The 16,206-nt window shown below is 31.1% G+C and overlaps 1 protein-coding gene across 13 annotated transcripts in view; it reads left to right on the top strand.

The window, feature by feature from the left end:
- Positions 1-16,206, top strand: part of LOC124375219 (protein hu-li tai shao) — a 152,771-nt gene that overhangs the window by 90,573 nt on the left and 45,992 nt on the right. For 11 of the 13 annotated variants that reach the window (XM_046833352.1, XM_046833351.1, XM_046833349.1 and 8 more), the window contains 6 exons: positions 4,313-4,456; positions 5,304-5,402; positions 5,550-5,741; positions 5,872-6,008; positions 8,222-8,348; positions 13,869-13,892. In XM_046833352.1, coding sequence (XP_046689308.1) covers positions 4,313-4,456; positions 5,304-5,402; positions 5,550-5,741; positions 5,872-6,008; positions 8,222-8,348; positions 13,869-13,892 — 723 coding nt within the window. The remainder of the gene's footprint in view (positions 1-4,312; positions 4,457-5,303; positions 5,403-5,549; positions 5,742-5,871; positions 6,009-8,221; positions 8,349-13,868; positions 13,893-16,206) is intronic. The other 2 variants (XM_046833354.1, XM_046833346.1) reach the window with 1 other exon arrangement.

The raw sequence follows: 16,206 nt of genomic DNA, 5'->3' as shown, positions 1-16,206 counted from the left end.
CATAAACAGTGATGAAACAGTGAATAATTATTAACATTGGTTGTTTAATTAAATATCAGTTCACTGGATAATGTAAAGTTTAACCTCAGTATTACTATTTTCAAGACCTTATTTTTATGTATATTGAACTGACATATTGTACTGGCACCTTGTGAAATTGAATATTGAGCTGACATTTTAGTGGCCCCTTGCTAATCTTTCACTGAACTATGACATAGAGTAGTATCCCTTTGTTAATTTGTATATTGACCTATGACATAGTGTAGTGGCCCCTTGTGAATTTTTATATTGAACTACGACATAGTGTAGTGGCACCTTGTGAATTTTTATATTGAACTACGACATAGTGTAGTGGCACCTTTTGAATTTTATATTGACCTATGACATAGTGTAGTGGCACCTTGTCAATTTTTATATTGAACTATGACATAGTGTAGTGGCATCTTGTGAATTTGAATATTGAGCTGACATTGTAGTGGCACCTTGCTAATTTTTACATTGAACTATGACATAGTGTAGTACCCCCTGGTCAATTTGTATATTGAACTATGACATAGTGTAGTGGCACCTTGTGAATTTGTTTATTGAACTACGACATAGTGTAGTGGCACCTTGTGAATTTGTATATTGAACTACGACATAGTGTAGTGGCACCTTGTGAATTTTATATTGACCTATGTAATAGTGTAGTGGCCCCTTGTGAATTTTTATATTGAACTACGACATAGTGTAGTGGCACCTTGTGAATTTTATATTGACCTATGACATAGTGTAGTGGCACCTTGTCAATTTTTATATTGAACTATGACATAGTGTAATGGCATCTTGTGAATTTGAATATTGAGCTGACATTGTAGTGGCACCTTACGCTAATTTTTACATTGAACTATGACATAGTGTAGGCCACCTTGTGAATTTTTATATTGAACTATGACATAGTGTAGTGGCACCTTGTCAATTTTTATATTGAACTATAACGTAGTGTAGTGGCATCTTGTGAATTTGAATATTGAGCTGACATTGTAGTGGCACCTTGCTAATTTTTACATTGAACTATGACATAGGGTAGTACCCCCTGGTCAATTTGTATATTGAACTATGACATAGTGTAGTGGCACCTTGTGAATTTGTTTATTGAACTACGACATAGTGTAGTGGCACCTTGTGAATTTGTATATTGAACTACGACATAGTGTAGTGGCACCTTGTGAATTTGTATATTGAACTACGATATAGTGTAGTGGCACCTTGTGAATTTTGTATAGACCTATGACATAGTGTAGTGGCCCCTTGTGAATTTTTATATTGAACTATGACATAGTGTAGGCCACCTTGTGAATTTTTATATTGAACTATGACATAGTGTAGTGGCACCTTGTCAATTTTTATATTGAACTATAACGTAGTGTAGTGGCATCTTGTGAATTTGAATATTGAGCTGACATTGTAGTGGCACCTTGCTAATTTTTACATTGAACTATGACATAGGGTAGTACCCCCTGGTCAATTTGTATATTGAACTATGACATAGTGTAGTGGCACCTTGTGAATTTGTTTATTGAACTACGACATAGTGTAGTGGCACCTTGTGAATTTGTATATTGAACTACGACATAGTGTAGTGGCACCTTGTGAATTTTATATTGACCTATGTAATAGTGTAGTGGCCCCTTGTGAATTTTTATATTGAACTACGACATAGTGTAGTGGCACCTTGTGAATTTTATATTGACCTATGACATAGTGTAGTGGCACCTTGTCAATTTTTATATTGAACTATGACATAGTGTAATGGCATCTTGTGAATTTGAATATTGAGCTGACATTGTAGTGGCACCTTACGCTAATTTTTACATTGAACTATGACATAGTGTAGGCCACCTTGTGAATTTTTATATTGAACTACGACATAGTGTAGTGGCACCTTGTGAATTTTTATATTGAACTACGACATAGTGTAGTGGCACCTTTTGAATTTTATATTGACCTATGACATAGTGTAGTGGCACCTTGTCAATTTTTATATTGAACTATGACATAGTGTAATGGCATCTTGTGAATTTGAATATTGAGCTGACATTGTAGTGGCACCTTACGCTAATTTTTACATTGAACTATGACATAGTGTAGTACCCCCTGGTCAATTTGTATATTGAACTATGACATAGTGTAGTGGCACCTTGTGAATTTGTTTATTGAACTACGACATAGTGTAGTGGCACCTTGTGAATTTGTATATTGAACTACGACATAGTGTAGTGGCACCTTGTGAATTTTATATTGACCTATGTAATAGTGTAGTGGCCCCTTGTGAATTTTTATATTGAACTACGACATAGTGTAGTGGCACCTTGTGAATTTTATATTGACCTATGACATAGTGTAGTGGCACCTTGTCAATTTTTATATTGAACTATGACATAGTGTAATGGCATCTTGTGAATTTGAATATTGAGCTGACATTGTAGTGGCACCTTACGCTAATTTTTACATTGAACTATGACATAGTGTAGTGCCACCTTGTGAATTTTTATATTGAACTATGACATAGTGTAGTGGCACCTTGTCAATTTTTATATTGAACTATAACGTAGTGTAGTGGCATCTTGTGAATTTGAATATTGAGCTGACATTGTAGTGGCACCTTGCTAATTTTTACATTGAACTATGACATAGGGTAGTACCCCCTGGTCAATTTGTATATTGAACTATGACATAGTGTAGTGGCACCTTGTGAATTTGTTTATTGAACTACGACATAGTGTAGTGGCACCTTGTGAATTTGTATATTGAACTACGACATAGTGTAGTTGGCACCTTGTGAATTTGTATATTGAACTACGATATAGTGTAGTGGCACCTTGTGAATTTTGTATAGACCTATGACATAGTGTAGTGGCCCCTTGTGAATTTTTATATTGAACTATGACATAGTGTAGGCCACCTTGTGAATTTTTATATTGAACTATGACATAGTGTAGTGGCACCTTGTCAATTTTTATATTGAACTATAACGTAGTGTAGTGGCATCTTGTGAATTTGAATATTGAGCTGACATTGTAGTGGCACCTTGCTAATTTTTACATTGAACTATGACATAGGGTAGTACCCCTGGTCAATTTGTATATTGAACTATGACATAGTGTAGTGGCACCTTGTGAATTTGTTTATTGAACTACGACATAGTGTAGTGGCACCTTGTGAATTTGTATATTGAACTACGACATAGTGTAGTGGCACCTTGTGAATTTTATATTGACCTATGTAATAGTGTAGTGGCCCCTTGTGAATTTTTATATTGAACTACGACATAGTGTAGTGGCACCTTGTGAATTTTATATTGACCTATGACATAGTGTAGTGGCACCTTGTCAATTTTTATATTGAACTATGACATAGTGTAATGGCATCTTGTGAATTTGAATATTGAGCTGACATTGTAGTGGCACCTTACGCTAATTTTTACATTGAACTATGACATAGTGTAGGCCACCTTGTGAATTTTTATATTGAACTATAACGTAGTGTAGTGGCATCTTGTGAATTTGAATATTGATCTGACGTTGTAGTGGCACCTTGCTAATTTTTACATTGAACTATGACATAGGGTAGTACCCCCTGGTCAATTTGTATATTGAACTATGACATAGTGTAGTGGCACCTTGTAAATTTGTTTATTGAACTACGACATAGTATAGTGGCACCTTGTCAATTTTTATATTGAACTATGACATAGTGTAGTGGCATCTTGTGAATTTGAATATTGAGCTGACATTGTAGTGGCACCTTACGCTAATTTTTACATTGAACTATGACATAGTGTAGTGGCATCTTGTCAATTTTTATATTGAACTATAACGTAGTGTAGTGGCATCTTGTGAATTTAAATATTGAGCTAACATTGTAGTGGCACCTTGCTAATTTTTACATTGAACTATGACATAGGGTAGTACCCCCTGGTCAATTTGTATATTGAACTATGACATATTGTAGTGGCATCTTGTGAATTTTATATTGAACTATGACATAGTGTAGTGGCTCACTGTGAACAGTTTCTCCTCCATAACACAAAAAGTTGTTTGAGATAGTTGCTTCAAAACCTTCTAGGTACAAATTATATTAGTGGCATTGATTTTAATAGATCACTTGGTAACTCATTCATAGGACTTAGGGTTGTATTGGTTCTAGACCCTGTACACAATCATAGTTTTAGTGTGCCACAAGAAAATCTAAAACCATAATAGTAGGCACATAAACTGGAATAGTCAAAGTATGTAACAGTGGTAGATGACACAAAGTATCTGATGCACAGGTGTCGTCGTTGAAATGTGGTCTGCTGCCCCTCTGTCAGGAGTCTATAGTGATAGGAGAAGTGAGCCAGCACCCCTATCTGGGTTCTATCCATGAGCCCGAGGAGAAGGAGAAACTGGCTCGAGATCTCGGACCTCTCAATAAGGTAAGTGCAATTAGACAGTTTATTTTGTCTTTTCCCCATTTTTTTTTTTTTTTTTTGCCCAAAGAATGGAAAAAACCTTGCAAGTAAACTGTGTTTATGACATGTTATGTGTTTGGAAACTTTCATATTATTTGGCCTACTATTTTTTTAACATAATAAAATAATATGTTATGGGTATTTCAAGGTACTGTTACCATAGCTGGATGGTAAACTATAGTTCTATGAAATCCACAATTTATACATTTTAAGTCTGTTGTTATTCATTTTAAGTTTGGCAACACAATATTTACCCATTATTGTTACCTGTGATTTTTCATGCCACTCCCAAAATCTTATGGGAGAACCGGCTTTATCTCGCTAAATACACCTCTTCAAGATTTTAACTTACTGAAAAAGTAAAAATGACCTTTGCACGTTTGAAAGCTAACACAACATCACTGATATCACAGTTTTACCAAGATCATTGTTTCCAAAAATAAGATGAGCAATTTGTCATGATGGGAAACAAGCCCCAATCCCCCTCTCAACCCTCACCTGCAACTGCTCCACAACCTGCTGCTGTGAGGGAGGAAGTGATTTAATATGCCCATGTGGCACTCCTTGCTTGTGAAGCTCGCCGATAACCAGATATTGCAGGGCCGGATATGACACGTTTTTACTATATTTTAATTATTACCAATAGTATCAACCTGATAATAGTATTCCTGATGTTTGTCTTACAATGTTATAGCATACTCGAAATCTGGCATTGTAAACTGTATATTTTGGAGTTTCATTCATGGTATGACAAAGCAGTATGCTCTGCTTATGAATGAAGTAAATAATTTATAAATTTGTCTGTTTATAGGTCATGTTTCTGTCCAACCATGGTGCGTTGTGCTGTGGTGAGACAATCGAAGAGGCATTCTACAATGTTTACAACACCGTACTAGCTTGTGAAACACAGGTAAATTTGACTTAGTGTTACAATATTTACTAATATTTACAAATATGATATTAGTACTGTTTCAACTGTTTCAACATAACTTTAATTGTTGTGAGACATTTATTAATTCTAGTTCTAAATAATTAAACTGATTAAAATTTGTTCCAGTTGAAACTGATGCCTGTTGGCATAGAGAACCTTCAGTTGATTCCAGATGAGACAAGGAAACAGATTTACGACGCAGCAAGAAATGCTCCAGAAGGCACTGCCCCCCCACCATCACAAATTGACAAGAAGGAGAAACGTTTCAGAATTGGTGGTCTGGAGTATGAAGCACTGATGCGAATGCTTGACAATGCTGTAAGAGGCATTCAATTGTTTTAGTTATAGTTACATTGATTGTACAGTTATGTATTATTGTTTTCTTTAGGTCAGGATGTGGTCATTATTTTGAATTGTTATACTCATCTAACCATTATGTTTCTGACAGGGCTTCAGAACTGGTTACATATACAGACAACCACTGGTGAAGGGTGACCCTCCCAGACCACGTAATGATGTTGAGGTACCTCCTGCAGTTTCTTCTCTGGGCTATTTGCTTGAGGAAGAAGAAATGTACAAACACGGGTTAGTTCATTTCTACTATAATATATATTATTGATTGAACCAACTATATTTATATATTTTTTCATAATTTTTAGTCTAATTAAGTCCTATTTCTAAGAAGAATTTCAGAAAAATATTGTTTTGGGTTTTAAAATGGTGGCCATACTAAATATTCATACTGTAATAACTCACAAATGGGAAATTCGATGAAAAATAAATAGGAATAGTTGAGTATATTTTCTAGATGAATATTTTAATATCAAGTTTATTTTGCTATAGCAAATAATAACGGGGCAGCAAGGGTTTTACAGAGCATCATCTCTCACTTAAAATATACTTATCAAATTATTAATATTTTTAACTCTTTTAAGAATACGAGTTTTACCGGGAAAGTACTAGCGACGTACTACCGATACGTCATTTATATACTATGACCAAATAGGTAAACACGTATCAGTTTGTCTTTCATGTTTAAATTAAATAAGTTTTTGTTTTTCATATTGACAAAGATTTTTGAATAGGACAGTTACTGCAGGGGGTGCTGTGCCGTGCTCTTTGACTCAGCTGTTGTTGACGGCTAATGCAATATCATTTGTTGTTTGGCACGAAACATCCTTAGCTATTGACAGAAAGTGCACACAGTTTCATGCACAGTAGCTATTTGTCTGTTGTTTTGCACTGTTAACCAATGTAGAACGTTTTAATTGATATCTCACTGTTTTGAGTAATTTTACAGCTTGACTACAGTATTAGTTTCAGTAAACGAGATAAGATACGTTCTGATGAAAAACGTGAACTTTTGTACAATGTCAGTAATGAGGAGATTATGTGATTATGATCATGTTTTTGGTGAGGCTGAGGACTATGCATATGACACTGTTATTAGTGATGTATTGAACAGTGATAGTGAACTTAGTGAAAACGAGCAGAAGACAAACAATGACAATACATAAACATAAAAATTGTTTTGTGTTTATGGAATCATAATACTGATGGATTTGGACCTTGGCATTTGAATTCGATAAAAGTGAAGATGGCTTTTGAATAAAAACAGCGGTGAATGGATGTTGCTCAAGAGTCACGAAGGAGTCAAAGACGATGCAGGATTACTGAAATGTGTTGTAACAGGTGACGAAACATGGGATTACGGATATGACGTTGAAACAAAGGCTCAATCATCGCAGTTGAGGCATTCTGCATCACCAAGACTGAAAAAGGCTCAACTATTGCAGTCAAACGTTGCTCATTGTATTTTTCGATTTTAATGGTATAGTGCAACATGAGGATGAGAAAAAGCTTCTAGTTTTCGAGAATAGAATTTTACGTAAAATTTATGGGCCATCATATGAACAAGGGGTATGGAGAAGAAAACATAATAGAGAAATCAGGGAGCTCTACAATAGTACGGATGTAATAGGAGAAATAAAGTGCAGAAGACTCCGTTGGGCAGGCCATGTTTTGAGAAGAGAAGAGGAATGCAAACTGAGGAGGGTAATGTACGGTAACCCAGAAGGAAGACGACCCTGTGGGAGACCGAAAGTGAGATGGTGGAACCAGGTGAAGGCTGATATGGAGAAGGTGGGCGCTTCAGAGGAAGATGCAGAGGACCGTTCAAGATGGAGGAGCTTTGTTGGTGCGGCTAAATATCACCTGCGATATAAATGGCCCTGGGAGTAAGTAAGTAAGTGCAACATGAATTATTGCCAGAAAGTCAAACAGACAAAAAGTACTATCTGCAAGTCCAATGCCCGGATTTGTGGCAAAACAATTTATGGCTATTGCACCATGACATTCCTGACACCTGCTCACACTTCATTGCTTTTTCATTTATTTTTGGCAAAAAAGGCCATCGTTTTACAAGCATAGATAACATTAAAGAGTTAAGAAGCTGAAAGAACTAAAGGCTATCACAAAGATCGAGTTTGAGAAGTGTTTCGAGGATTGCAAGAAGCACTGACACAAGTGAACACTATCTATGGGGACTATTTTGAAGGTTACAATATTAACGTAGACAAATAAATAAATATATTTTCAAAAGATTAAAATTTCTGTTACTTTTTGAACATAGCTCATATAACCATTCTTTTTATGACTGAATTTAAAGTCACTCATTTCATATGTGGGTTCAAATGAAAATTTTGTTCAGTTTTGTAAATTTAATTTTACTGACCTGTTCAAAATACATTTTAGAGGAGAAGTTTGGTAAGATTAACCATTGTTTTTTTCTTTGACAGGAACTGGAAGAAGTACGCTGATGGGCGCAAGAGTAACGACCGAACCCGATGGCTCAATTCACCAAATGTCTACCAGAAAGTGGAGATCCTGGAGACTGGGACTCCAGACCCAAAAAAGATCACTAAGGTAGAAGTCATTACATTTGAAAATAAAGAAAAAAATTAAAGTCACAATCAACCAAGTAATATGTCTGTGCAATACCACAATAGTAACTAATAACATTCCAGCTTTTAACTGTCTTTACGTGTCCTTCTGTTTATTCTTAATAACACTTCTTTTACATATCAGATTTTTAGTGATTATTATAAATATAATTGTGCGTACATTTTATCTATATTCTTGTTATAACAACATATATTATTTTGAAGTTGTTTATAGCAAAGTGTATGAAACAATAGTTATTTTAATATTATATTTCATCTATTTATGCTAATTTATATTCTTGTTCAAGTCGTAGTTTTAAAGAAGGTTAATTAAATGTATATTTTAGGCTAGAGTGTTTTAGTGTTAGTTGATAAATTTAGTTGATTTAGAATTTGAAGAATATAGATATGTTAGATATTTCATATGCGGTTGTAATTACTTCTGAACATTTCTAAAATTTTTCAGATTTTTGGAGTTTGAAATTATTGTAATTGGTTCATTTTGGTTTTGAATGTATGTAATTTATTGTGCTTTGTAATTGAGAATTCATTTTTATTAAACTAAGCCTCAGTTAGTGGTATTCTGTAGCACTTTATTGGCAAAATATCAACTGCATACAAATTTCAACATGCATTAAAAACTTCCTTTACCATTGCACATTCCCAAAATATTTCTGTGATATATTTACATGTATTTTTCACAATAGTTTTCCTGGTAGTTGTTTATATATCTATTGGTAAAATGGATATATAATGATAAACTGTCGTAATGATAAATTCTTCATTAGTAAGGTTGTCTACATTTTGGTAGAATTTTATCCTGGTAATAAATGTTACAAATCCATTTTTAAATAAATGAAAGGTAAATCAAAACACCTGTATTATATTATGTAACAAGATCTATCAGAACAAAATAAATAATTATTATAACACTTTAGAGTGGAGTGTTAATGGTGTGGAGTAATCACGTTATCAGCAATCACTAACTATTCATGCAACAGGTCAGCATAACACCTAACATTTTAAAAATCTTTTCACAAAATGTAACTTATGTGAGATAGTCATACAGAATAGAGGGAATTACTATAATCTCAATATCATATAAACCCATTAACTTCAATATTTTTGAATACAACTAAATTTTTTTACTAATCAAATCAAATGTAGGTATTCAAGACTAAGCGTTATTTGATATTAGATAATCTAATATTATTATTGTTGTCTTTAAAATCCACAAAATATTATTAGGGTGCTGGAACTTTGTCAGCTATTAAGCAGCAATAGATTAGTGTTAACTTGGTACTATTATTTATAATTTCATATCATGGTTGGAAGTAATTTTATTTATCTTCTTTTCCTTTTATAAGATACAGATTAATTGGCAGTTTTTAGCTAGCTTCTTTAATAACCATTTTCAATTTTGTTATTGAATTTGAGAGATTTTATAAGTTCTCTGATAATTTATCTATTCATGAAAATTTAAACTGTAATAAACCCTTTTAGTGCCAAGGCATTTTATCAATTTCTTTGTAAGAAGTACTGTTTCATTTTATTACAAAGTCTAGAATTTTATGAAAAATGTCGCTTTTTAAACTATATCTTTTTTAGTTCTCGCTGCACAAATTTGTCACTTGTCGCTTACAGGGTTCAAAGAAATACAAAAATATTATTTTTTTAACAATTGAAATAATTAATAGAAAGAACATAATCAAATTTGTTACTTTAACAGAAATAATGTAACTATACTTGTTTGCCATTTTTGGCTATTATTTTACAGTAAAAAGCATATAAAAACTACAAAGATCATGTTTTAAATTTCTTTGTCAAAAATTTTTATTTTATCGGTAGAAAATAAATTTGTTGTTTTGTGATATACAAGTGTCAATTTTGCTAATGTTTCAAAATTATTATGTCAAAGCCACAAATGTTTTACAGTTATGCTCTAGATAATACAAAATGTGCAAAAATAATATATTACAATGTAGTAGTATTACAACCCAAGTTTTACATAAGTTAAATATCATTCTTGAAGAGACAATTCTAGGTCTACCTTCAAGTGAAATAAGATTTTAAAAACTTGTTTCATATTGATTGTGCATGTTGTAGTAAAGCAAAATATTTTACTTCTAAAATAGGAATGAAATATTTTACCACACTTCCACAAATCATCAACAATAACCATGAACCAACCAGCAAATGCCAGTTAAAACAAAACAAACGTCATAAAAATGCGATGAGCAAAACCCCGTCGCACCAGTTGGAGAAAGGGAAAGATTGAATTATGCTTGCATTAAACTTTTGATTCAAATTGTATTAGCCAAGACGTTGAAGAATAAATGGACAAAATGGTGCTATAACAAATTTGTATCATTGACATCAGCACTTCTTGCGCTAGAGCACAGCAATCCTAAACACCAAAAGGGTTACACAATTAAATTAATTTCTTTTAGAGCTTGTAATGTATTCTTATATCCTCATTATATTGTTAATTTCAAGCTTTTCATTATTTGTAATTTTACTTGATTTTTATATTAAGTTTTATTACGAAAAACCTGTCACTTATAATTTAGTATAATAAACAATGCGTTTTCATATTTCTGTAAAACGACCACCATGCTTTTCCTTTAAATATAAATCCTGTTACTTTATTTGCTTTCAATGATATGGTATTCAAAATTCTAAAATGTCATAATGATTCAGTTGTTTTATTAAAAACGGTAGTTTGGCTAGAAGGGTTCTAACAAATAATTTGTTTCAAATTAGCTCAGAAAAGGATATTTATCTCAAAGGATGTAATAGTGCCAAAAATTATCATTGTTAATTACAGAATTTTACATGTTTTTGTTCATGAATGCAAGTTTGTATGATGTACAAAAATGGTCAACTTTTAAGCAACATAACATTGAATTTGGTTAGCTAAGAACAACAATTACAATTGTTGGTGGTTGAAATAAATTGTGCTATAAAATGCAGCCATATGTGCCAGCTGTGTCCTGCATATTAATTATTGTGTGAAGACCCATGTCACGTGCATATCATCACTAATACAGTTATAGCTCATATTACGCACAACACAAACAGTGCAATCTAAGTCAACTGCCATCAACTGGCTAGGGCACTTCTTTGATTACTGAGAGAATGAGAGAAATGGTTACAACGAATTCTCTTATTATTCTGATTGTCTACAGAATTAGGATTCTATCAATATTAGTTTATTAATAAGCAGCTTTAGATTTAAAGGATAAAATTTTGTTAGCTTACAATATGTTAGCTTGCTTATGAGTAATTCATATGTGTCATGATGTTCTTATACTGCATGTTAGTTGTATGCATGCTTTACAGATTTTGTAGAACTTTGTGCTTTAATAAATGGAGATTATTTAAACTATATTAGTTTTTATTTCTTTGCCAATAAGTCCAAACATGCATCACAGTTGAAAATAAAATATATCACAAATTTGATTTTACTCATTGTAATATTTCCAAATCAACAATAATGCTGACTTTATGAACTGCATTTGTTTCATTAGTTTTGCTAGGAGATTTGTATTTACACTGCACTTAATGAGTTTTTAAGAAAATTTCTGTGAAAATATTTTACTCTTAACATAATTGTAAGTTATTAGGGTTATGAACGTTTTAGAAGAAAAACTGATGTACTGTATTTCTTTTAGTTAGTATCACAAACAGTTCAAGTATGAGCTAAAGTTAAATTTGTATGTTTTTCTTTATTGTTTTTCACAAATGTTCTGCGATTTCAATAATACAAGAGATGCCTGTTTTGCACCAAGCTGCATGCAGACTCTTTATCCTCATTGTTGATTACTTGCTGGTTAGCTCTTTCGTCTGTCACCATCTGAGACAAAATTCATTGTTGTAGTGTCATTTGGGTTTGAAATCTTTCTATGTTTGCAAAGATCAGAAAACTTTGCTTTCAAGTGCAGAAATATCTACTTTTTAAACAAGTTTATAGTAGAAATGTAATTAATGTTCTTTAAAAGAAAAGGTTGTTATGTTTCAATGAAAGGATAATGTATTTAACATAATAAATTTAAATAATCTTTATGCATTTGATATTTAAATTAAAATTTTTTTCAGTATGAGCTTGAAATAAGGCAATTGTATGTAATAACATGTATAAACAAAACTGTTGATAAAAGTGCATTAATGTTATGATATTGTAAACTATTTATGTTATATTCATAGCTGTTATTATCTGAAATGGCAGCAGCTTCCTCAGTGGTACAAACTTTTACAACACAATTTTGATTTTCTTACATTCAGTTTTTGTGTTTTTTTTTTTTGCCATAAATGGCAAGATCCTTCAGAAAATATTTTGTAAAAAATACATTAAAATTTGTTAGCATATAAAAAGAATTCAGAGATTCCATGCAATGGACATTTAATCACCATCACATAAAAGATTGCACCCGCAACAAGGTTTCCTAAATTTGGTAATATTTTTTTCATTAACAATATCAGCAGCAGTTCAGCAATATTCTCTTAGACAAAAATTTTAAATTATGAATACAATCATTCTCTTATAATAAATTCAAGTTCCATTTTTTATGTTTCCTTCTATTATTTTTTTTTTATTTTGAAAAAATACTTCCATCCAGAAAGTGGGTGCGATCTCTGACGTGTTACAGTCACTAGTGGCAGAAAAAGGACTCATTAGGTCAAGGTAATTGCTTCGATAGGAACAGTGGTTTTAATAAAATATTGATTTGTTAAATGTTATGAATAAGCTGATTTTCAAATGCTCTTTGTGAAAATCTGTTGGAATAATTTTTAATTGTTTTTCTCTATGTTACAATTATACAACTATATGTTTAATTGTAAATTACATCTTAGTTTGAGCACTTGATTTGTTTTTTTAACTGCCAAATCAGAAATGTAAACATAATGTTGATTTCAACTGTGATGTTTGTTACGGGCAGTTCCTGATTCAGGTGCAGATTTCAAATACACTTGGATTTGTAGCATTACAGTTATTTACTATTACAAAAACTAAAAATATTGTATTCCAATTATTCTGATTGGTCTTGTTATTTTTACATATAATACAGTGTGAGTCACAGTATCTGTAAGTTTTTATTGATAGCTTGATGTAAAATATTGAGGAATGTGCAATGTGATACATTAGGAAGAGAGTTGATGATGTAGTGGTAATTTACAATTTCCAATTATATTTATAATAATCACTAAATTTTATTTGATGACAATAAACTGTCTTAAGCAGTTGAGTGTGTTTCTTAATTGTTTGTATTGTCAAGTGTGGAATTATTTATAAAAGTATGTTGTTCTTTACTTACAAACTTAATACTGTTGTTCCTTTTGAAAATTGGATTTTAAAACAACAGAGAAAATATTATATTTATTTTGAATCAGCCATTTTATTTATCCGCTTGATTTTTCTCCATTGTTTTTATATTTATGATTTTAATTTATTTTAATCAATCCCTAAGTTTAATAGTTATTTTTGTTTTATTTTTATTTTTAGTGGGTGGAAGCAAACGCAGAAGAGGTAAATGTTTTCTACATAATAAAATGATAAATCTGGGGTGGTGGTATAATGCATGGATCTGCACTTTAAGCAAAAAAAATATTTATATAAATCGCACTGCATTATTAATTAGTTTAACCTTTTTTCTTGTACCTCTATCCAACTTATCTTTAGCTATCAAAAAGTTACTTTTAATTCATATTACATCCTTAAATATTTGCTTTTTTTTATTTTTTCGATGTTTTTTTTAAATTTTTCTAAACTTTGATTACAATATTTTAAAAGAAATGGGTATAGATTCCCATCAATCAGGAAAAATCATTCGTTTGTCAGTGCTTATTTCAACTATGAATACTGTTTGCTATGTTTTTTAATTATTATATTCAGGTTAACTTCAATTTTAATATTGTGTGATTTTTTTGTAACAGTTTTCTTGAATTAGTTGTTATATGAAGTAAAAATAATTATGTTCATTGAAATCTATACAACTAGTGACAGATGTAAACTAGAAAAACATAACTATTTATAGTGAGGCCAAATATTTGTTAATGATCATAGTTGTTAGAAAGTATAACTATAAATTTTAGTTGATTAATTGCCAAGTATAATAAGTATTCCTTGTAATATATACAAAATTCCTCCTTACCCCTTTCCAGCATCTGCTTTCACAGTATATCATACAACAATATTAACATTAACAATTTGCTTGAAATAATCTTTGCATTATTGTAGGACTAATTTATAAATTTATATACTAACAATATAGTTTCCTTCCACAAAATTATAATTTTATGTGTTTTTGTATGTATGTATATATATATATATATATATATATATATATATATATATATATATGTGCATACATACAAATAAAAACATATATAATGATATATATATATATATATATATATATATATCTAGTGATTTGACACTAGATATATATATATATCATTAAAAATCAATGTCAAATCACACTCTACATTGGTTTTTAAAGTCATAATAAATTAGTGCATAGCTTGTGTTCAAAATTAGGCAGGCATGTGTTGCAAATAATAATTAATTTTATATGCAATGTTATCATGTAATGGTTATTTTAAAGTTGAGCCAAGCACAAGTCAAGTTTTCATAAAATGTTTCTTACATTTTTTGAGTGTACATATTGTATAAGTTTTGAAAAACAAAGTATATGACGTGGACCATTATTTTTTTAGTGCTTTAATTCTCTTAAGATTAATTTATTTTTACCTAAGTTGATGAATTGAAATTTTAAAATTGCAATTTTCATTAGGCTTTCAAAGAAGATTTGTGATTCCAAAATAAAAAAAATAATTCTAAAGATTTGCTTTCCATTTTTCTGTTTTATTTTTAAAAAACCTCATATTTATTTAGACTAAAATATACTTAAAGGTAAGTTTTATATGTTTACTACAAGTATTTAAATTATAATATTTTCTGGTAATAGTAATAAAAATTAAGGTAAAAATTTTACAATGACTTGCAGAAACAACATTTCATTGAATCAAGTACAATTTTTTGAACCAATAAATTCAACCAGCAATTTACTACTAACTTTGTAAACATAGCACTAACTAACTACACATCTTATTTATTATAAAGACATTTCAGTTAAATATATTTTTGGCAGAGAAATAATAGTGGGGGCATAAACAGGATGTTAGTTTATTTGGAATAATAAATAAATAAACTTATTTTACAAAAGACTCGTACAATATGAAAACCTTGGTTAATTCTCTACATGATTATCCTAGATTTCTAAATTAAAAGAATGATGTGGCTCCAGGTTGTGAAACTTTTCTTAATTGTACTATACGTCATGTTTGTCTATTTGCTATGTATTGCCACTTGAGTTCATGCTATATTGCACAATTGGTAAAATACATGACTAGATTTCCTAGTATTGATGTTTTGACTAAGCAAGTAATGTAAATTGGTTTAAAGTTCGAACACCAACATTTCTACTGAATTCCAAGTCTAAAAAGCACGTAGAAACAGATTAATTTGAAAATGTTTGTTGTATTGTGCTGTTTGAACAACATGTTAAACAATCTACAAACTAATATTTTTACAAAATGTGCTTTTATGAGTGCTGTTAAAAGTGAGTACAGTGTTCTAATTTTCAGCATTAAAGGTGATAAAAGTTAAGAAAAACAACAAATTGTGTTTTCACATCCTACTATTCTTGCTTGGAATCCTGCACCTTCATAATTATAAGGGTACTAAAAAGGAAATGTTTAGTTGATAAGACAGTGAACTAATAAACTACTACCAAGCATGCCATTATATCAACACATGTGTTTAACAATACAACTTAATT

This window comes from Homalodisca vitripennis, chromosome 1 (genome assembly GCF_021130785.1).
Source record: "Homalodisca vitripennis isolate AUS2020 chromosome 1, UT_GWSS_2.1, whole genome shotgun sequence".
Taxonomy (NCBI): domain Eukaryota; kingdom Metazoa; phylum Arthropoda; class Insecta; order Hemiptera; family Cicadellidae; genus Homalodisca; species Homalodisca vitripennis.
This window is presented reverse-complemented; position numbering and strand designations above follow the sequence as displayed.